We start from the raw sequence: 22532 nt of genomic DNA on the forward strand, positions 1-22532 counted from the left end.
CTTTTTCCTCTTCCCAAGAATGAAGAAAGAGCTGGAGGGGCGGAGATTTGAGGATGTCGAGAAGGTTAAACAAAAATCGAAAGATGTACATACATACCAGCATACATACCACATACATACATATATATGTGTGTGTGTGTGTGTGTGTGAAAATAAGTTGTTTTTTTTTAATGCGGCGAGATCTGAATTCCGTATTTCTCTCAGTTTCTGGAGATTTTTTATTCAACGAACCAGCTCCTGCCTCAGATCATTACTTCATTCAGGAAAACGTTGCACCGACCCTGAACGGAGCCGAACGCTCTCACTCTGCCCCTCCTGCAGCGCCGGCCTGGCTGAGACGCCGGAAACAGCATTATTACGCTTTTCCCCGACATGTTTAAATCTAATGCTGATAAAGTCCCGGCAGGTGGAGCCTCGGGTCGCTGCTGTGATCTCTGGAAACCGCTGCTTAGTTTAGAAAATCAATTTACCAGCATAAACATCTCGCCGCACTCGGGAGCATCGTTACTTTTCAAACGTTCAAAGACATGGCGAGGCGAACAGGGGTCACTCCGGGTTTGAGTGGGGACCGTCTGGATGTTTCAGGAGAAATCAGGTAAACGTTGTTGAATATTTATATTGTTGGGAAGGAGCGGGGAGATGTGAGCGGAGCAGGACGGGCCCGGCCGCCCCGCTCCGCCCTGCCCCGACACGGCCGCCGTGCCCGCATGACTGAGCACGTGTTGCGTAAGCGCTTCAATATTTCATAGGGGGGGAATGAAAAATGCATTTCTTTGAACTATAAGTGCATGATTGGAGAGGAAGAGGGCAAGCTGGTGGGGTCGGGAGGTGAAGGAAGGAGGATGAAAACACGGGGAATGAGCAGAAATAAATGGGTCGCTGGCTCGTCGGCGCTGCCAGACTCTTCTAATCTTCCTTTTCAGGGAGTCGCTGCGCTTCATCTTATGAAACCGCAACTGGAATTAGGTTCAAACGTCTCAGACCTGCGAGCGAACTGACAGCGGAGTGCAGAGGATGCTTTTCATAAACAGGGAGGCCTTGAAGATGAATTCTGGGGCAGGTGTCCCGAGCCACAAGCTGCCAAACGCCGCGCACAAAGAGAAAGATTGACAAGCAAACACCTCCAGGTCTTGCTGGGGCTGAACCCACAGAGCTGCTGCAGACTGAGGGAGCGGGAGCTTTGAGCGGCGCCAAAGAATCACTCAGACCTGAGACTGAAGGCTCCCGCCCCGCAGCGAGGACTCGAACACAGCGACGTCTCCGTTCGGGTTCATATGAAGACAGATGTGTCTCTCAGAGACGCGACTCTGCAGTCGGAGCTCACATTAGCATTGATTCAGCTCACAGAGGCGGCTCTGATTAAACAGAACCGCGGGTCGCTCTGAGCAGCAGCTCTGTATCATCCAGTCTCATGATGTATGGACGAACAGGGCGATTCATTTAACCAGGATGAAATGTGTACATGTCAATATGCTGCCTTTTCCTGCTCTCTATTCATCTTCTTCCACTTCCTTCTGCTTTCCTTTCCATAAATGTGCCGTGGTCTTTCTTGTCTTTGCTTTCTTTACCTTTTCCTCCTTCAAAGTCATTAATCTTCTTTACTTTCCTTGAAATTCCGCTCTCTCTTGTTCTTTATATGCTTTATTTCCTGCTCAAAGTTTTCTTCGTTCATTACTCATTTCTCTTCATTCACAGTCTTCCTGCACTCATTCATTCATTTTCTACCGCTTCTCCCTTTCGGGGTCGCGGGTGTCTGGAGCCGATCCCAGCTGCTGTGGGCGAAGGCGGGGTCCCTGGACAGGTCGCCAGTCTGTCGCCTGCACTTTCTTTCCTTATTTTTTGATTTTCTCTTCCTTTCCTTCAATTTCACCCATTTCTTCATTTCACCTTCTTCCCTTCATCCCATCACCCTTTCCCACCTCTCCGTTTATTCATCTTGTTTCCTTCATTTTTTTGCCTTTCTTTGACATTTTCTCTTTTTTTCCATCCTTTTCTTTCCTTGCACTTTTCCTCCTCTTTCTTTCCCCACCACTTTTTTTACGTCATTCATTTAATTCATTTCTCAACACTCCTTTCTTTCCTTTCCATTTCCCAGCTCTCCTTTCTTCTTCTCCCCATCTAACAAATGCTCCGTTTCTCACTGTTTTCTTCATTTCCTGTCTCCTCCTCTCCTCTCCTCTCCTCTCCTGTCTCCTCTCCTCCTCCTCTTCTCCATCCCAGCTGATGCACCAGTCATCAGACTTTAGAGAAACAAAGGCTTCTGGGTGAGGAGCCGGAGCAGGGAGGAGCTGTCAGTCCCCTCAGCTCTGTCTGATGATAGCATTTCAAATGACACTTTGATCCTCGCTCCACACTGTTTGTTTTCCCTCCATGATGAAATTCAGCTGGAGAGGCGTGCAACAGGGCGCATCGTTAGAACGCGGCTCAAAACTCTCCAGGCCGGGCTCGTCCCTAGAAACCATTCGCGACACTTTCTTCTCGTGTCACGTCGGCTCACGGGAAGCGACGGGGTGGGTCGGCGGCTCGCCCCGCAGATACCGCTCCGCCGAGGTGACGCCGAAGCCGAGACAAAACTGTGGAGTATAAATGAATCTAATGAGGCAGATCTGCCACGGCGCAGCGCCGCCTCTGATCAGGGACGAGTAGAGAACAGAGTCCTGCCTCACAGAGGCGGGTGGCGAGGATTTGCAGATAAAACCGGGGGAAAAAAAAATGTCAGTGCAAATTCATGACATGCTTTCAGTGTTGAGGAAAAAACATTTCTGCATACCAGAAAACACTCAAGGACACCAGACAGGCTGAGCTCCGAATGAAACTAATCAAACAGTGCATTCACAACTTTTTAAGTCTGTTCTCTCTCTTTTTTTTTTTTTTCATCCTCTTCTCTTCCTTTCTAGAGGCTCAGAAGCACCAATCCTCCACAGGTTCCTCCCTAAATTAATATAAACATTATACACCGACTCTTAATCTCAATGGAAAAATGAGTCTTTGTTTGAAAAATAATGCTGGAGATGAAGAGCGCGGGAGTCGGGCTGGTTTCTTTCTGGGGTGATAATTCTCCTATTGAAGATTTTCAGAGTCACAGCTGAAATCATATGCAAATATCCCCCCCACGGGGCGCCGACTGGCTGACACATTATCAGCAGAGACACAGACGTGGCGTTTTTCCTGGGCGTGAGCGTGGTCAAATCAAAAGAGGCGGAGGCACGCTGGAGAGAGGTGCACCGCCGAGCGCGCACGAGACAACGGGAGCGCTTTAAACGGGACGGCGGGCCCGTCGGGAGGGAGACGGCGAGGCCTCCCGCGGCGGCGGGAGCGCCTGGCAACACGCACAAAGCCCGCCGAGATAAGACGGGCAGTTTGGAGAAACGCACAATGAGAGCGCGCAGAAACGAAAAACAATGGTTTATCTGCGCGAATGAAAAGCCCGCGATTCCACGGGAGGGAGTGAGATTGCTGCACGTCGTGCCCGCTGGAACTCGACAACCTCAGCAATTAGTCACCTCCGCTGCTGCGGTTCACCCTCCAGAGTGTGAGCCCCAGGCCCACCATGCAAACTCAGGACAGCGCCAGGAGAAGCACAAGAAGAGAAACAGTCTATGTTCTGACAAATCATCTCAAAATCACCGCAATTTTAACATAAAGCTACTTTGAGTGACAGTTTCTGCTGCAAAATACAGTGAAATGTCCGGAATTTCCACTCTGAATGTCAGTCTGCTGCTCCTAGCAAAGCTGTGTTACGAGAACAGTAGATGGTTTTGTTGTAATTTTTCCAGTTTGCTTGGTTGTTTCTTGGCCGGATTGGAGCCTTTTGTGGGCCGTCTTTGGCCCGGAGGCCTTACGTTTGACACCCCAGGATTAGACCACGATCTGTGTTCATTTGCTTGCAGCACTGGAACACACCAACAGTAAAAAAAACAAACAAACAGACAAAAAAAATGGCAAAGGGCAAATTAGTGGAGGAAACGTGTTAAAGTCAGAAAACGTCTCTCAGTGCATCAACAGAACGATCTCTCCTGAAGGATTTTCAATTTCAGTAGAAACTGAACATTTTCAGTGGGAGAAACTCGTAGCATGGCTTTTACATTCATCAATTATTCTCCTCCCATTTTGTACAATCTGCCCAGCATTACATATTCATAAAGGTAAAAGCACAAAATCAATGCTGTGCACTACTGTGAGTTTACAGGATGTTTTCTGTGTCTCTGTCCTGTAAGAAGCATTTGCAGTTTTGTATGGCTTACAGCCTTTAGTCAGCACAAAGCCTTAATCATTAATCTTTATTATATCACTTATTTAATTTTATCCTGTCTTTTTTGATATTTAACCGTCTTTTCTATTATTCTATGTAGAGCAACACGTAATGCTCTATTTGATAGTAATGTGGCGGTCGCAGAAAGAGGAGCCGGACGAGGGATTCGGTGTGAGCGGAGTTTATTTGCTTACACACGCCAGTAACTTCTGGCAGACCAGGAAGCCCCATTGACAGGTAACTGTACAGGTAAAAGCACCATCAATGAGCAACAATCAACTGCAGCCAAACACAGGAGGCCGAATCGCGCGGCCAAAACGACTGCGCACCTCCACAGGCACAGGCGCAGGACCAGCCGGCGGGGCAACTGCAGGCGCAGGGGGCACGGTGGCAGCAGCCGATTTGGGGGGACGCCCCCTCCTCGGAGGCTGCGCCACCTCCACCGGCTCCTCTGGCAGAACGTGCGCAGGCTTCAAACGATCCACCGAAACCCTGACCTGCCTCCCGCCAATGGACGCGGAACGGGCCATCATAAGGAGGCTGCAGTGCGGCCCGGTGGGCATCATGGCGAACAAACACAAACTTCGCTGCCATCAGCATCCTCGATACACAGGAGCGGAGGAAACAGTGATGGGCCGGAACTGGGACACAACGCCGACCGGCCTCCATGGAAACAGGCCGCCCAACCGCCATCGACCAGGGTTCCAACGGATCAGGGAAGAATTCCCCGGGAACCCGCAGCGGCAGACCCAGGACCAGCTCCGCCGAAGACGCCTGCAGATCCTCTTTTGGGGCCGAACGCAGGCCCAGCATGACCCACGGCAGTCGGTCAACCCAGCTGCAGTGCGTAAGGCTGGCACGGAGGGCCGCCTTCATGGAGCGATGGAAGCGCTCGCACAGCCCATTAGCCTGAGGGCTGAACGCCGTGGTGCGGTGCAGCCTCACACCGAGGCTCGTCACCACTGCTGTCCAGAGCTCGGAGGTAAACAGGGGGCCCCTGTTTGACGCCACATCCAGGGGCGTGCCAAAACGGGCCACCCAGGTGGATATGAAAGCCCGAGCCACCTCTGCTGACGTTGTCGACGCCAGCGGAACCACCTCCGGCCATCTGGTGGTCCGGTCCACCATGGTGAGGAGGTGCGTAAAGCCTCGGGAGGGGGGCAACGGACCAACCAAATCCAGATCAACATAGTCGAACCTCCGCTCAGGCACAAAAAACGGTTCCAGCAGGGCCTTAGTGTGGCGGTGAATCTTGGCCCTCTGACACGCCACGCAGGAGGCCGCCCAACTCCTGACGTCCTTACTGAGACCCGGCCAGACGAACCGCGACCCAACAAGCTTCGCCGACGCCCTCACCCCCGGGTGCAACAACGCGTGGATGGCGTCGAACACCCGCCGGCGCCAGCCTGCAGGTATCATAGGGTGGGGCTGTCCTGGGGAGACGTCACGCAGGATCGTAGCTCCACTCCCCTGGAATGAAACGTCCTCCAACTCTAACGCAGGAACAGGTGAACGAAAAGGAATGACGTGTCGCCAGACGCCAGCAGCACCAGCATGCTCTCCATCAACTCCGTCGGCTTGCTGTCACCCAACCCGTTAAGGGATAACAACCGCTCTGCGCGCTCCGCGTCCGACAGCTGGAACAAACGGAGGAGCTGTGCCTTCAGGGCGGCGTACTTGTCCTGGGCTGGCGGATCCCGCAGGAACCCCATCACACAGCGGGTGGTGGACGAATCCAGAGCCGCCACCACGTAATAGTACCGTGTTTCATCAGCCGTGATGCCTCTCAGCTGGAACTGGGCCTTGGCGTGCTGAAACCACGGCTCTGGATCGTGTTGCCAAAACTCCGACAGCTTGATTGCTGCAGCGTACACGGGAGCGGCCTGAGCTCCTGCACCGGCACCCGACTCCACAGACGTGCTGCCCGAACGTCCAGGGTCACCAATGTGGCGGTCGCAGAAAGAGGAGCCGGACGAGGGATTCGGTGTGAGCGGAGTTTATTTGCTTACACACACCAGTAACTGCAGGAATACCAGGAAGCCCTATTGACAGGTAACTTCCGCCTTTATAAACCCCGCCCCCAGCGCACACACCTCCCCACGTCAACAAGCCCCGCCCCTTCTAATGTGAGGAAACCCAGCAGCTACACAGACGCCACAGTAAATCATATGTTGTATTTTTCTTTGCAGCTGTTTGACGCTTCACTGTCATCTCTGCACTGGAAGGTTTGGAGTTTTCACATCGACCGCTATGATTAATCTCCAACAGGCCCCGTCCTCTAAAAATCTGACTTCCAGTACGCAGATGGAAAATTTTATGCTGGTGAAAACATCTTTGTAGTTATGTCAACCGTTGCTCATACATTTTCCTGCACAGTGAAGCTCAAACATGTTGCAACAAGACCTCAGAGAAAATTAAAAAAAAAAAAAACATGATTTTGACTGGAATTTAAATCTAAAAACTTTATTGTGCCTTGCATCACACTGCAGTGCAACACAGGTCCGTTTCCTCTCTGCCTTCTAGAAGAAAAATTAAAAAAATAAAAAAGCCCTGATCCTGACAACATCAGTGGTAAGAAGTGAAAGAACTCTGGAGTCAGAACTATGAATCCCAGTGAATCTGCCTCGGTAAAGCGGACTCTCCATGCTGTGATGTTAGCCTGTCGCTCAGCTAGGCAAAGAAAAAAGATGGCCTATGCTCCCCTCGACCTGATGAATGGCGTCCGGCTCGATGAAAACCGACCTGGAGGCGGCTGGATCAGAGTCAGCGACGACCCGCAGCAACAATATTCTCCACTCCATCCTGCCTGACAGCCTTTCAGCACACTGGCGGCGCTTGACATTGAGCCACAGATCAAGTTCAAGAAGGAGGCGGCTGTGACTGAGTGGAGATGATCGGGGTGCAGCCGGGCCGAGGGAATTACCGCCAAGCCATATAGCTGCTGGTCACGACGCCTCCTCCGAGGACACGCGGCGCTTCAGCAGCTGTTTGACTTTATTCGCCTCTCTTGCTCTGTACTTCAGAATGTCCGTTTCTGAGGAGAAAACGGGAGAAGGAGCGTCCATGGCGGCGCAGAGGGGCTTCAACCCCCTCATTATCCCACTGGACTCCATCTCACTCATGTTTTTCAGATAAATGTCAAATAGGACTTCTTCAACCAAAACCGCTCTTGAATGTTTAAAAAAAAAAAAAAAAAAAAAAACTCAGAAGCTAAAAAACATAACGTAGCCAAGAGGACAAGTCCAACAGCAGAGCAGACCACATTTAATCCTGACATAACAAAGGTTCATGTTAAAAAATAAACCTGTTCAAGGGTTTGCAGTGAGAGACATTTCTTCAGCTGGCTCCCCACGACTTTTCTATACAGACTTTAATTTCTCAGTCTTTTCTGAATCTCAAACCAGAACCTGCTTGAGTGAGATGTAATTGAGCATGTTTTATTCAGGATGTCAGTAAATTAGGCCCTGACAGCTTTATAATACTGGGAAACGTGTGTAAACATTTTAACCTTAAAGGATAAGTACGGTTTAAACAGCTTTCACGTTGTTTGAATGAAGTAGAACAATATACTCACCCCGATGATGAAATATTGGTGAAACTAATGATTTTTCGGATGATTAAAGTCGTTTTAGGAGCGGCGTTACCGATGCCCCGTCTGCTAGCCGTATACGGATGTGCGCCGCTCGATTTTGGATCAAAATTTCTCTCGAAGAACTGTTCGGATCAGAAAAGCATTCGGGGTGAGTATATTGTTCTACTTCATTCAAACAATGTGAAAAGTGTTTAAACCGTACTTATCCTTTAGACAATACCTTTAGAATGTAAACTCAATAAGAATAAACACCACCTACAGAATCAAAACTCTTGCAATGTGGAATCAAACTGATTAAGTTAGTTAAAAGCTTGAGTCCCTCTGAAGATTATAAATCGTAAAGTAGAAGCATTAAATATAACTAATTAGGTTAAAATTTCACTATTTTCCTTGCGGTGGTTTTCTGTCAATAATAAACATAACCCTATTTTTCTATATCCCCAAACTCCCTTTAATTTAAATAGTCTTAACTCAGAAGAATATTATTTACTTGTTGGCCTCAGTGGTGTCTTGCCTGATAAAAGTTTCTCATGAAGCGTCACTGTCGGCACTTATCTTTATCGCTTCTGAGTTTCCCCGCAATGTAACTCTTGGGCCACGTTGTGCCCACCCACAAACCGGAGAACAGGCACCTCGAGAGGGCTATGAACACGAGACAATCAGCATCTGAGAAGGCTGAGAGGCTCATTCTGGTGTCTGATACATCCCAGTGAATTCATTCAGCACACAATTAAAGCTGCAACAATGTCCTCCGGTATCATTTCTCACCAGCATCCGTCTATTTCTGTGTGAATATCCACTCCGCATGAGTCAATAAAGCATTTCTCACAGCATTAACATCCTGTACTCCCAGCTCCGGTTTAATCCAGACCGGAGATTCATACATTCCGTCTGCACACACACACACACACAAACACACACACACTTGAGGAAAATATGCCACAATAAAGAAAAACACATTAGATCTTAATTCAGTGGCGAGCTGCAGCCATACATCTATTTTGTATCTGCCTCCGGTGATTTATTGTTTCATATTAGACTTTCTCCACAAACAGCACACAGGATAATGAGAGGAAATCAGGAGGAAGTGGTGCATTCACCGCGCTGCCGTTTCCTCCTCGGGCTCCACGGACACGAAAATGTTCTCTCGGGCTTTTCGTAGAGAAGAAAGAAGAACTGGAAGGCTTTTTCTTCTCCTTTGCGAGGTACCAGCGAACGCTCACCACCGCTTTACCGAGCATCAGTCTGTACATCGACCTGCCAGCCCGGCAGAGTGCTCAAAAAAGCCAGAAAATCTCATTACAAAGAAAACTAATAAGTGGCGCATAATGATAAAATGCGGCAATTAAGTTAAAACCAAATTACGCGCTGATTGAAGAAGACGTGGTAATGGCCGGTGCAGCCCCGTCGCGTCTGGCGAACGACGCTCCGAGGAGCCGATTGGACGGAGCCAAACCGCCTCTCCCCATCATTAAGTTATTAGATTAGCCCGGGGCAGCGAGTAAACAACTTCAGACATCTCGCAGCAGGCATTCATCCCACCAGTCCTCGCTCTTATTGAATCACTCAGGGAAACTTCTCCAGAAGACAAAACGGCTCTGCGGAGCGAGCGGGAGGGGGATGATTATTGGAAAGTGGATGGCGGGGATGAACAGAAGGAAGGAGGGCCGCTCAGGCCGGGCGCCCGGAGCACTTAGGATCGAGCGGGCGGCTAACGAGCAGGAGACAGGGGGATGGATGCAGAGGGCAGCGGGGTCCGGGTTTGATTATCGGCGGGCCGGGCCTGCCAGCTGCAGCGCCGGCCGCCTTCCTGCCACGTCTCGTTTGGGTTACTGCCACCGCAAACGTCCATTCAGCACTATCGGAGACAAAGCTCTCCTCAAGGTCAACAACCACCTCCACCACAGGGCCACGGGGGGCTGCTATTGTAATTCCTTATACACTTAAAGTAATTAAAACCCGTCCAGAAGAAGCAGGGGAGTCGATAGGGGTTTTTTGAGACTGCTAATGAGATGCTAATTTGTTGGCCCGCCAGGAATGAGGTATGAGGAACTCAAGGACACAAAAGAAGATTTATTCACATTTGTGTGGAGTGAACTTTTTTAAATCACGGCACGTGCATGACAGCATGTGTGTGTGTGTGTGTGTGCTCGTGCACGCTCTGGCAGATACGCAGTGAGTTTGCCGAGCGGCGCGCTCCGCAGGTCGCCCTGTGTCTCCGTGTTTGATGAACAGACACGAGCGTCCTTTCAAGCTCCTTCCAGGCTCCCGATCATTTACAGAGCTCGGCCCCCCCGCGACTTCAGAGCGGAGCGGAGAGAGCCCCCCCTGCCTCGCGGCGGCGAATGAAGCCACGTCGCCCTCACACCGCCCGAAAGTAGTCCAAGCCAGACCTGTTTTCCAACACCCCACTGCGCCTGCCTGCCACCGACTCATCCAGTCATTCCAGGAGCGCCGGGCCGGCTGGCCCACTTCTCTCTACCAGATATCACACAGACTCTCTGATATCTGCCCACACACACACACACACACACACACACACACACACAGCACAGCTTCTCTCCCCACATCCTTCACTTCGGAGGCAATCAGGCCACTTCGGTCCTCTCATGTTTATTAATTGGGTTTGCTCTCTGGACTGGAGTCCGACTCCCTCCTGGGCGATGTCTCCTCCGACGGGAGCGGCGAGCTGTGATGAGGCCCAGCGTGCAGCGGTGTGGTCCTGTTCCCTCCACCGGCGCCGCCATCGCAGGACGCTCCCCCCTCCCCCCTCTTCCTCGTGTCATTTCACATGAGTGAGTCAAAAATGACCACATGTGTCCAAACGCCGCTCTCGCACAATAATAACTGCATATAAATCACTCTGAAAAAGTTAAATAAAAGCCTGTCTCGTTTACAGAGGAGGATAATCTAATTTTTTAATCTGTGTGGCCGGAATGAGCGTCACAATAACAGCAGCAGCGGCGGCGGCGGCGGTTGGGCTCTGAAGGACACATCGCCGGGGAAATAACAACAATTAGAGCTGCCAGTCAAGCCAAATGCCAGAAGACGGATTCTGGATGAGTTTCTGCTCCACCGGGCGTCATACGGGGGAAACAGACAGGCGGCCCGGCGAGGGGAGGGCCGACATGACACGGGGAGTTTAATCACGCCACATACATAAATCTGAGGAGAACTTCGCCAAGCTTCATTGTGAAGTCGGCCTTTTGGAAAAGTTGCTGCTCCGAAGCAGCTTATCACAGTTATTCATGCACGGATTCACTTTTTTCTCCCCCTCAGAGTCAGGCTGACATCTTTCTAATTGGTAGCGCCAAACAGAGGCTGCCTGAAAACAGAGTTCCTGCCGCTAACCAATTAACCCCTGAGCTGACCAGGCGAACCTCACAATCCCCACAACTCCCCAAATCTGTTTTTTCTTGTAGTTCAAGCCGTTTGATGCTCGAGTTTTATTGTGCAGAGTCTCAGTTTTTCAAAGGACGTCACAAATGGTTTTAATAGGAGTTCAGAGACGGAGACAGAACACGGACAAGAAGCTGATGAAGAAAACTGCTGAACAACTGGGCTTCAGGGTTCAGAAGAAACTTAATATACGGTATCCAAACTCTGGTCAGAGGCTTCTTGAGAGACGGGGAGCACTCCACTGCACAGTGAGAGGATCCCCAGTTCGAGTCCTAGAAGACAGGTTTCTCTCCAGTTTCCCCCTAAAACCACAAAACGTGAGTTTGACTCACTGGTGACTCTAGAATGGCTTCAGCTCTGACTAGGATCAGTTAAATCTGAATGGCTGCAACCTTAGGCTCAATGAAACAAGATGGAAAAAGAGATGGACAGACTGACGTTTACAGAACTGGGTATATAAATCCTGATCCTGGACCAGTGAAGAACCAAACATCTCACATTAAACAGTTGGAAAAATGAAGTTTGTTCCTACTATTATGTATTAAATGAACTTATGCAGCACTAAATGTTCAACACGGGTTATTATATGTTCTCTGTGCTGTTCTGATGTTTAAACTGGAGCTCAGGTAAACAAACTCAGGCCACAAATTTCTGCAAAACATTCAGATTCTGATCAATTTTCATCTGTTCAAACCAAGGCTGAATGCTATTCGTTAAACATGTGATGTGTGGTCATGTTTTTACTTCTTCAAAATAACAGCGCTCTCAATGGACCGAATTTTAATCTTGTTTTTTAATCAGCAGCAGTCCTTCACAAGCAAAGACGTTTGTTTCCTTTGTTGTTTTTAATCGGTTTTACTTGATTTTTGTGTTTTTGCTCTGTTGCCATCAGGTATAATACAATGTTGAAATTATGGAGTAAAATACAATCGATTTTCAAGACACGCTAGCGCAGAAGGACTCCATCTAACTAATCAAACACGTTGAAATACAGAGTATGAATGCTTAATGCAGAGAAAATACATAATTTATGGGCATTCAGTCAGTCTCACTTTGAACATTTTGCAGTTGTTGATGCTGCAGACGTGATCAATTCCAGATGTATCATGCAGCCCTGATCTAAGAGAATATATCTGAATATTAACAATCTGCAGCTCCTTCAAATAAGTATCCGACTGTTGTTGCTTTCACGTCGTTTCCATGGAAGCGGGTATCGTTCGCAAAAAAAAGTTGCCGTCAAAACGAGAAACATTTTTGGAACCGGAGCACGAAAACGATGCATTTTCTCTTGAAACGGGGCCGAAGTGCAACACATGGTCAGTACCTGACCGGCGCGACGGCAGGAGGATTCCTCACAGCCTCTAATTTGACGTTTCACTTGCATGAGGTTGCGAAAAAAGTGAGAGCGGTTGCTCACTCGCCCGTGTCTCTTCCACTTTGAGCTCCCGTTGCGGCTCAGCAGTCGGCCGTTCCTACAGCTCCATTCTCCAGGTCTGATGACACACACACACACACACACACACACACACACACACACACACACACACACCGCCGGTTACTTCAAACAGTCCTGCAGGGCCACAGAGGATCACACACCTCTGTGTTATTATCCCCGACAAGTGTATGTCAGGCTGCGTGTTCAAAAGCCAGGTTGTGTTTCTTTAAGATTTCCTAAGTTACCCCGACATCGACTCGGTTCTGCCTGAAATCTGAGCAGATAAAGATCCCGCTCAGCTGCACGCGGCGTCCCATACTAATGCGCCGCCCCCAAAGATCGGCCTCCATCATTTATTTACCAAATGAAACCCTCGGCATGCGCAAGATCAGCCTCTCATTTCAAAAGATTAGATGTAAAGATGTGCGTCCTGTGCAGGTTTACAGATTCTCATTTCGAGCTTAATTGCCGACATCGGGCCACTGAGAGCAAAGCAATCTGGGCATGCGGGGCCCGGACGCCGGGCTCGTGATCTCCATAACGCCGCTCCAGATGAAATCCAATAACCTGTGGTATAGCAGGGAGGCCGCTGCCAGTTATCCATTATGTACGATTTCCCAGGTACGTCGGCTCAGGGTCATTCGATTGTCAAATGGCGTGTGAGACGTGTGCACGAACGTTAGAAACTCCTAATGCCTCACCTGTTTCCTGGTATTGATCTGCAGGAGGCCTGCCGTTAAGGCCGCCTGTCATCCCGCCGCTTACCAGACAGCGGATCGACGGAGCCATTACTTTTCTGTTGTTTGGAAAAAGTTGACTTCAAAAGAGGGAGGAAACCTCTGGTGGAGGCAGAAGCTTGGGAAAGCGGGGCGGGGGCGGGCGGGGGGGGGCAGGTGGGGCTGGAAGGAGAGGGGGATGCTGGGATAGCAGGGAGGAGCGAGGAGAGCGGAGGGGATAGATGGAGAGCAGAGAGGAGAGAGGGGAGGCCCTTTGATCTCTGGCAGAAGAGAGAGACAGAGAGCAGCACAGAAGATTGCAAACAAGCCAGGCACTCAATTCCCAACAGCACCGACGGGAGAAGGAGAAGAGACGGAGAGAGAGGCGGAGGAGTGAGATGGAGAGAGAGAATGACAGGGTCACAGAGAGACGGAAGAAAGGAGGAGAAGACAGAGGATAAAACTGAAGTGCGGGGAAACAGATAAGACCAGGATGTTAAAAGGATTTCAGTCCGCAGGCTGTTTGGGGAGTTCTCTCAAGCCTTATGCTAAAGCAATTAGTATCGAACCCCTTCTAGGAAAGAGCAGCCAAACCACAGCGGCAGTCTCTAACACAGTTAGAGTGTAACAACCGAGTCAAGCAAACCCCACGGTCCCCATTAAACCTCAAGTTTTAATTGGCGTGTCAGGACGGTGCTGGGTTTCACAACCCATGAGTGCGCACTGGCAAATAAAACGAAGAAGAAGAAGAAGAAGAAGAAGGAGGGAGAACGAGCGCCGGCCCCAGCGAGTCCCCACATCCCACTTGAAGGAGCAAACCTCCAGACAGTAAACAGTTCTGCTTTGCTGGATTGAGGAGGGCCTGCGCAGCCCGATAACAAAGCTCGACAGTAAATGTGAAAAGGAATACTTCAGAACAACTGTTGCTGCCCGGATCCAGACGGGGAGAAGCCGCGCACCTCTTTGTGATTCACAAGTTTACATGAGACGAGCTCCCAAAGTTTAAGACCAAAGTTCAGGAAGTTTCCGTCAGAGTTGAGTCTGTGTGACTTTTCAGAAGTGAAGGAGACTGAAGTGAGAGAACAACGTCTCCATCTGAGCCCAGAGCAGCTCAGGAGTCAAATCAAGACACTTTATCTTCATTACGTGGCAAAACTAACTTTTAGGAACGCGGCAGAAAGTTAGAGCAGCCGAGGAAAACTGCGTAGAGGTGAACAAACGTGTCAAAACACAAGCAGGATCTTCTCTGTAGGACTCACCAACAAAGCCCTGATCACATGTCAGAGCTTGTTTCAATCTAACCCAACCTGCCAAGTGCGAGCTCTTCCCCGGCATCACGAATTCATGGCAGCAGCGGGAGGCGAGAGCGGCAAGCCTCCCGACTCCACACACACTTCAGGAGCAGAAATCTGCGCTTTGTTTCATAGGAGTTTAACTTTTCATTGGTGGGAGGCTTCTCTCTTGTTTATGTTTTTTCCAAAAACAGGCTCGGATGTTTCGCTCAAGACAGAGAATTCAAGAACAAAGTGAGTCTGTGAAGTCTTTAAACCTCACAACTTGAATCAATGCGACTGAAATCAAATTATTCTACTTCATTATGGAGGTTTCATCACTTGTTTTGCTGATCAAAGAAGCAGTGTTTTAGTACTGCAGAACAGTCGTAAAGAAACACAAATTCAGGGTCCTGGTCTTGACCCGGTCTCAGGTTAAGAGGTCCTCCTCTCCAGTCCGGTTCCCGTCTTCTTACAACAATAACAATGACAGATTCAGGAGTGTTTCTGCTGCTCGCTTCTTTAAATTCAACACTGATTTTCCAAAAACCTGAAGATTTCCTGCTCCATCTTCAGGATCAGCAGACGCCTTCCTGAGAGGAGGATCTACATCCGGCATGAGCGCCACAGTGTGAACGTCCCCGCCTCCTACCGGCACCCTCACACAGCGTCTCAGTCTGCATGTTGTGGCTGATTGCTTGACGTGCTCGACTCCTTCACATCTGCAGATCTCATCACAGCTTGATGACTTTGGCAGGGATTTCCCTCCACAGCTGGAAAATTGTTGTAAATTCAGTGAGTTATGATTATTTCACTCATGTAAAGGACGTGCGGCCTCTAAAGAGGTGAACACAGTGATGAGTTTTGTTCTGCCGCTGCACGATGGACGGAGCAGTGTGGCTGCAGTATTTCTAAATGTTCTCACTTCCAGTTAAACTCGTAAAGAAGAAGATGTGAGTGGGAGAAGCTCCGTCAATAATCTGGACTGTTTTCAGAAAGCCTCGACTCTCCGCTGGCTGCTTTCGTCTTCACTTCTTTCTTTCATACCAGGCGGCGGTTTTATTAAAGCGCTGGTGGAGGCAAACCGATCGACCAGAGCAGAACTAAAGTAAGCAGACCAAAATAAAAAAGAGAAGATTCTGCCACTGTCTGACCAGGAGAGGCTGAGAGGCCCGGAGACAAGATGGACGAGCGTCTGATGAAAGAACTCGCCACTTGAGCGCCGGCGCCGCTCAGAGAGGCGCTTAATGACGCTCCGTCACCTGCCTCTGCATCCGCGCACAACGCTCGCTCCGCCGCTGATCAACAAGGCCAAACGGTAAATGAAGCAGAAAACGCTGCTGTCAGGCCACGGCGACAGGAGTCCAACACTTGAAAAGAAAATTGGTGCCCTGCAGCGGGAAAGTATTCAGCATGAGGCAGGAAAAAAAAAAAAAACAAAAAACAAAAACAGATGATCTTGAAAATAGACCACGTCCACGAAACCCAAGAATAATTGAAATCCCTGAGAACAGACGTCGACGCGCCAAAGTCTCATCAGAGTTTCTGGTTGGAAGTTTTTGAAAAGTCCTTTTTCTTTCCAGTTCTCGGTGCATCTTCAACCACGGGAGAAACTTCCGCACGTCGGGCTTCGTTCAGCTTTCTTCTTCCTTCACACTCATTTAGAGATGAAGGCTGCGTCACATATGCAACATGTTCTGAGGTGTATGGAGCCGCCTGGCACCACGGAGCATCTCAGCTGAGAGGCTCAAGACCTTTTACTAGGTCTGTAGAACAGAACAGAGCAGGGTAGAATCCGATAAATTCGTGTCATCAACTTTTATACAAAAACACAAACCTTTATGGTGGATCGAGTCAAACAGAGCAAAACGGATGAACATAAATAAATCAGTGTGTGTGTGTGTGTGTGTGTGTGTGTGTGTGTGTGTGTGTGTGTGTGTGTGTGTGCAGGCCTATCAAAGTGGCTACTTTTGCATTTGTGTTGTTGTTCTTGTGTATTCCTAAATCAGTCTTGAATTGTGCATGTGGCTGTTTCATAACACCACTCGCAAGTTAAATATTCAAAAACTGCATGAAAATGTTAATTTTCCGCGCAGCGTTCGGAGCATCAGCTTCATGAGCTTCATGCTTGTTACATCTAAACAAGATCCGTCCGACAGTTTTGTTCATTTTTGAAGAGAATCTTCTCATACATGTGCAGCGTGAAGTGAAAACGTGCATTTCTGATTTTAGACTCCAAAATTCTGAGGTTTCTTTGTTTAAAAGCAAGTATGAAGAGAGGAGATTTAGACCAAATGAATGTGTTGATTTTATATTAACCATGCTCCAGGAGCCGTACTTCAGTAAACATACAAGCATAGAACGAACAACAACCTATGACATTAGGGTAAAGATTGTGATAAAAGCTTCAGGTTAACCATGACTTCTAAAGCGTTTTGGGTTTTTTTCTTTTTTTTTACAGGACAGACCCACATCAGTATTATGAAGCTGTTGAGCTCATCTCATCACTCAGATTCACGTTACAGTCAGCTGGGATGAATCCGTCCTCTCTGCTGTAACGCTCCATGTTCCTTCAGCAGAATATTTGACATTGCAGATGAGCTTTTTTGAACTTTGGGCCAACAAGAGGAGACGGCAGCACTTATGTAGAAGCAGCTGGGATTCTTCCTCGGCGTTCAAAGCCGGCTGGATGCGACGGCGTTTCATCTCCCTCTTCAGTGTCTTTGCCTCCACCGGGTGTCATGTCTCCGCTCAGTCATTCCCTCCCAGCAGTCACCTGCCTCCTTCATCTTCCTCATTGCAGCGACCTGCTTTTCTGGCTGCTGTTGTTGTTGTTGTTTTTGTTGTTGTTGTTCTACACGTTAGCGCGAACCTGCCCTGCCAGCAGCGTCTCCTCTGACCGCTCTCATCCCTGTTTCCAGGTTTCTTCCACCAACCGCTACTACTACTATTTTTTATTTTTTTCCTAAATCCTCTCTGTTTTTTTTTTTTTTTTCCTCCTCTCTGTGAATAATAGTCATCACTGCCTGCAGTGCGCCAAATCTCAGGAGGCTGTCACTTTCTGGAACAACATGTCTGGCGCCGACAACCGCGCTACATCTAAAGTCACTTAAAGCGCTCGTCGCTGCCATTCTAGCGTTTAGCTGAACAGCAGCCGAACGCCCCGTCCCTGTCTGTCTGCGCGCATTATGCTCCTGCTTTATTTACATGTGACTCACTGTCTGGAGGAGTGAGCTGCTGTCATGAAGACGACGCGGCGCCAAGGAAGTCGGCGCCGGCTCGCGCCGCTTCGGGATCTCGAATTCAGGCGATCGGGAGGTGTTTGTTTGTCCTCGCACGCCGGAGCGCTCCAGACTGAATACGGCCTCTGACGCCGTGAGCGCGCCGCAGAGCAGGAACAATAGAAGCCCCGCCCACTTCCCCCTTTATCCTGTACGGACGGTAAAATTGTAACATAAATATGAATTTCTGTCCATCTAACACTGATTTTTTTTTAACAAATTTCGGTAGCGGACACGACACATCAGCAAGAGCCGAGCTGAGACATGATGGAAGAACCTCACTGCGATCAGGCCGAGTCTCACGTTGTCAGAGAGTATTTACAAAAACATGTTAATACAACAGCAATAGGTCAGGGTTTTTGGACGTTTCACTGCATTTTCCACCAAAAGGTTTCATTAAAAAGGCTTCATGTTGAGATCGTAGTCATTTTTGGTAATAATTGATTGGTTTTGGTTTTCATCATGTAAACTCAGCGCCTCAGTTCAGATCTATAGGTTAATATGACAATATTTCACCAGTCCAGTCCGCAATGTATTTCAGGCTACAGCAAAGCAAGGAGACAGTTTTACAGGTTTAAATTTTCCATATTCCAACTATTTTAATGAATGATCTGATAAAGAGTGAAGTTTTCATGATGTCTGCACATCATGTTTTAATCTTTATATTTTTTGACCGTGTCAGCGCTACACAGCACCGCAGCAGTTCATCGACTCGGTTTTTCCCAGGAAGGAGAAACACTCCCGGCTCTGAAACTCCTGATAACCATCATCACTCCCGACGCCGCTTACCTTGGAAGATGGCGGCGTTCTGGATGATGAGGCGTTTGAGCTGCGCGCTGACCACCTGCAGGCCGGACTCCATGTTGCCGCGTGCGGCGACCTGATAGCGCTCCTCCATCTTCTTGGAGCAGCAAGTGGGACCTTTGGTTTGGCAAACCTGCAGATCTGCACCTGGCGAGAAAGCAGCAGAGACGGGACGGCGGTCGGCGTGAGCAGCGGGAAATCCACTTACGTTCACTTCTCACAAACACAAGCCCCTGCTCAGGGAATCTATCTGAAGCAGATTCCGCAGCCTAATGAGAATACGATTGCTATGTATAGGCCGTGTTATCTCGCAGGGCTGGAGTCGAAAATAAATCCCTCGCTTTTAAAATGAGCCATTTTGATGCACGTCGGGAGCAAAACGCCGGCTTTCCTCTGAGATCAGCTCGGTCAACAGAAACTTTTCCATCACTCCAGGCTACACTTTTCACACCCAGGATCAAAAAAAAAAAAAAAAAAAAAAAGATATTTTCAGGCACAAAGATGAGAGCCGGGAGCAATGTGGCATGCAGACAAACAGAGCCAGGTTTCAGCGTGATTTCATTCTGTTCGGCACGGAGGGGGAAACTGCCGCCGCGAGGAGGACGGAAGGGCCGACGCCACGGACACAGACGAGGAAGAGTCGTATCTCCAGAGCTTATTTTTCTAAGGCGAAGGTGACAAGGATGTTTGATTGAGTTGATGGTAGCCTTACAGACACCTGATCAAAGAATTAAAGCCCTGAAAAAAAAAAAAAAAAACAAATTCAATGACTCCCAGTGAGGACGGGCATAAAGACGGAGCGGCGAGAATCCGGTCCGATCGAGAACGGAGCCGAGGCCTCGGCTGCCGCCATTGTGCGCTGAACTTCATCTCCCCGTTCCGACGCGGCGAAGGACACGGCTGGCACAAAAAGCCTTTCTTTCTTCTTCTATCGCGTTCCTCCGCCATCACAATGTCACATCTGCGCGGCGAGAAGCGCAAAATCTGCTCGGGAAGTTTGAAAAGAGATTTTTACTGTCATTCAGGGTAATGGCTCCGGCTCGACACGAGAGGAAGGAACACAGATTTCTGTGTCAGACCACCTTTAAAGAAAATGCGCGCGTCCTCAAAAAGCAGGTAGAAATTTCCACTTTATTCCCAAACCTCTCCTTTAAAGTGACGCCTGCAGACGTAAGTGGGGCAAAAAGCAGGCGGTGTTTAAAGACAAAGAGGAGTTCCTGCGCGCGGTCCCGCCGCATCCGGGGCTCGGCGGCAGGATCTGCTGCCTGAGAGGCGTCGCCGATAAGAGTCGCCTGATTGATGCTGCGGTAAACAAATGTCACGGGAGTCTGCCAGCTCCTTCCGCCGCCGCTCGGGGTGCTGGGAGAAGAAAAGAGACGGAAGCTGAGAGATTAATTTGGAAAGGGAGCGAGAGGGAGGGCGCCCGGATTGCAAGATGTATCAGAAAAGTCTTGATAACTGGCGTGTCAGAGGAGGGAGGGAAGGCTCCTCGCCGCGGAGATGGAGGATTTATCCTGATAACAAAAGAGGAATTTCTCCAAAGGTTCCAGCCTTTGTCTCTCCGAGATCTTCAAACAAAAGATCTCAGAAAACAGAAGCTCGGGCGGCAACAATGCAAACAGCAGCCGCGCAGGAAGTTAAACTACCAGGAGAAGCAACAGGAGTGACAGCTGTGATAATTAAGAAGCGCCGGAGAATCAAAGGCAGAGGAGCTTCTGCTCGCTTCTGACTTTCCATCAAAGTTTGAGGTGCGGCGTCTAATGAGCCAAAGAGGCAATAAAGCCGTCGCGCAGCACCTTTTGTATGCATACTGACAGGCTTAATATCTTAAATCAATACCGACAAAAGACTCCTGACAGATAAGATCAACTTAATTTCAGGCTGCAGGGGCAAAATTATTAAGCTGTCAATAGCGGCGAGGGGAGGTGAGCGCGGCCGGAGCCCGAACAGAGACGGCGGGGATTTAGCAATTATCTGTGGTTAAAAAGCGACAGATTCGCCGTTTCTCACAGATGATAAATGTGTTTCATTACAGGAGTGAGTGAAGGATTCGGAAAGGGAAATGATTCCCCGCAGAGCTTCACAAATAATAAAATCACACTGTCTAAATAAAGCCTTCTTTGTGAGTGACGGATCACTCGGGAATAAGCTTCCTCCGTTTTTACCTTCGCTCCAGGCTCAGCTCTGCTCCTCCTCACTCAGCTTTTTTGGGTTTTTTTCTCCCTCATTCCTTCGTTTCATCTATGCAGTTGTGTTCTGGGCTTGTTTCTCTTCAGGTCTAATCGCTGCTGGGCACTGGCAGCACTCCCCATCAGCCTGTTAGGGGTTAATTAGTGGATTTTTGTGTCCCGATGGCCAATTCTCTCCAACGAAATGAAGACAGACAAGGTGCGAGGCCAGGAGCAATTTAGATGTAAATTTCACATCACCTCAGTTCAAGGTGACGCCTTCAGACGATCAGACCCTGAGAGCGAGGCGGGCGGGGGCGGCGGCCGTTCAGCATGCAGAGCAGCGGCTGTTTTTGTGAGTGCTCGGGTCTCTGAGTGCCGTTTAAAAACACATTGATCGGCCTTGTCGCGGCCGCGCCGGACCGCCGGCCGCTTCAGCCACACAGAGGAAGTTTTTAGAAGGCCTGCTGATGGAGACTGAACACACACACACACACACACGCACACACACACACACACAGATCCCGAGAGGAGTCCTTCTCCTCACATCCCTAACAAGCTCGGGGACCCCAAGCCGAGGGAACGGGGGGGGGGGCAGCGGCGAACACAGCTCCAGCCTCCGCTTCCCAGCGCCAATTAGAAAACCATTGCTATGCAAGTTTAATGACGGAGACCATGGGGGGAAAAACAACTGGTATTAAGATATAGAATATGCTAAAAGCTGTTCATTATGAGCATAAACTATACAAGAACCCCCAGTTTGGAGTGGGAGCACGCGGGAATCCGCGGCTGCCTCTCCAGGGCAAAACAAGCCAGTGTCACTTTGTAAAGACAATACGAGAAACGAGGAGATCTGCTCTCTGCAGCCAACCTGAGGAATAATTATGTCATTAGCTACTGGGGGTTTCAAACGCACCACTTCATGTATTTTTAGAGCTCACTGCTCCACTTGAATTCATTTCATGAAGCGACGGGATGAAAAGCAAAAACCTGCACGCCAAAAAAAAAAAAAAAACGAAATTATTTCCACTTTTTTTTTTCCCTGTAAAAATCAACATGAAACAAAGAGGCAGTGAACACGAGTCCCTTCATTAAAGCAAGAGCTCTTCAAAAAGGAAGGAACAAGCAAACAAGATCGGAATCAGTGTTTAATGAGACACCAGAAGACCTGTGGTACTTCAGGTCAGCTGATCCAGCTATTAGCCCGCCGCCGCCGCCGCCGTCTCTTCCTTTGTTGTTCACATTTATTTTTGTGACAAACAACAAGCCAAGGTGTCCCGACCCGCCAGATAATTACTGCTCACACCTGAGAGGGCGAACACTCTGCTGTGATTATCCTACCACAGAGAAAAGAAACAAAAAGGATGGAGGGAGGAGGAAAGAGGAAACAAAAGGAGAAAGAAACTTTGAAGAAGGAAAGAAAATGATGATGGAACAAAATGAAAACCGAAGAAATAAGAACAGAAACATGATCCTAGCTCCCCGCTTGCCAATGTTTTCAAGTGAAAATGCAAAACTTTCATTGCATTTTGGGTGAATGTTTACATGACAACGGTGCTTGAAGCTTCGCTCCGACTCTGTTTCCGTGGAAACGGGTGAAACTTTGAGAACCAC

At 49.0% G+C, this 22532-nt stretch overlaps 1 protein-coding gene across 1 annotated transcript in view; it reads right to left on the reverse strand.

Moving 5' to 3' along the window:
* gpc3 (glypican 3) overlaps positions 1-22532 on the reverse strand; it is a 120000-nt gene that overhangs the window by 91852 nt on the left and 5616 nt on the right. Inside the window, exon 2 of the mRNA XM_030107417.1 lies at positions 18736-18897. Within this exon, the coding sequence (XP_029963277.1) occupies positions 18736-18897 (162 nt within the window). The remainder of the gene's footprint in view (positions 1-18735; positions 18898-22532) is intronic.

The sequence above is a fragment of the Salarias fasciatus genome, chromosome 2 (genome assembly GCF_902148845.1).
Source record: "Salarias fasciatus chromosome 2, fSalaFa1.1, whole genome shotgun sequence".
NCBI lineage: Eukaryota > Metazoa > Chordata > Actinopteri > Blenniiformes > Blenniidae > Salarias > Salarias fasciatus.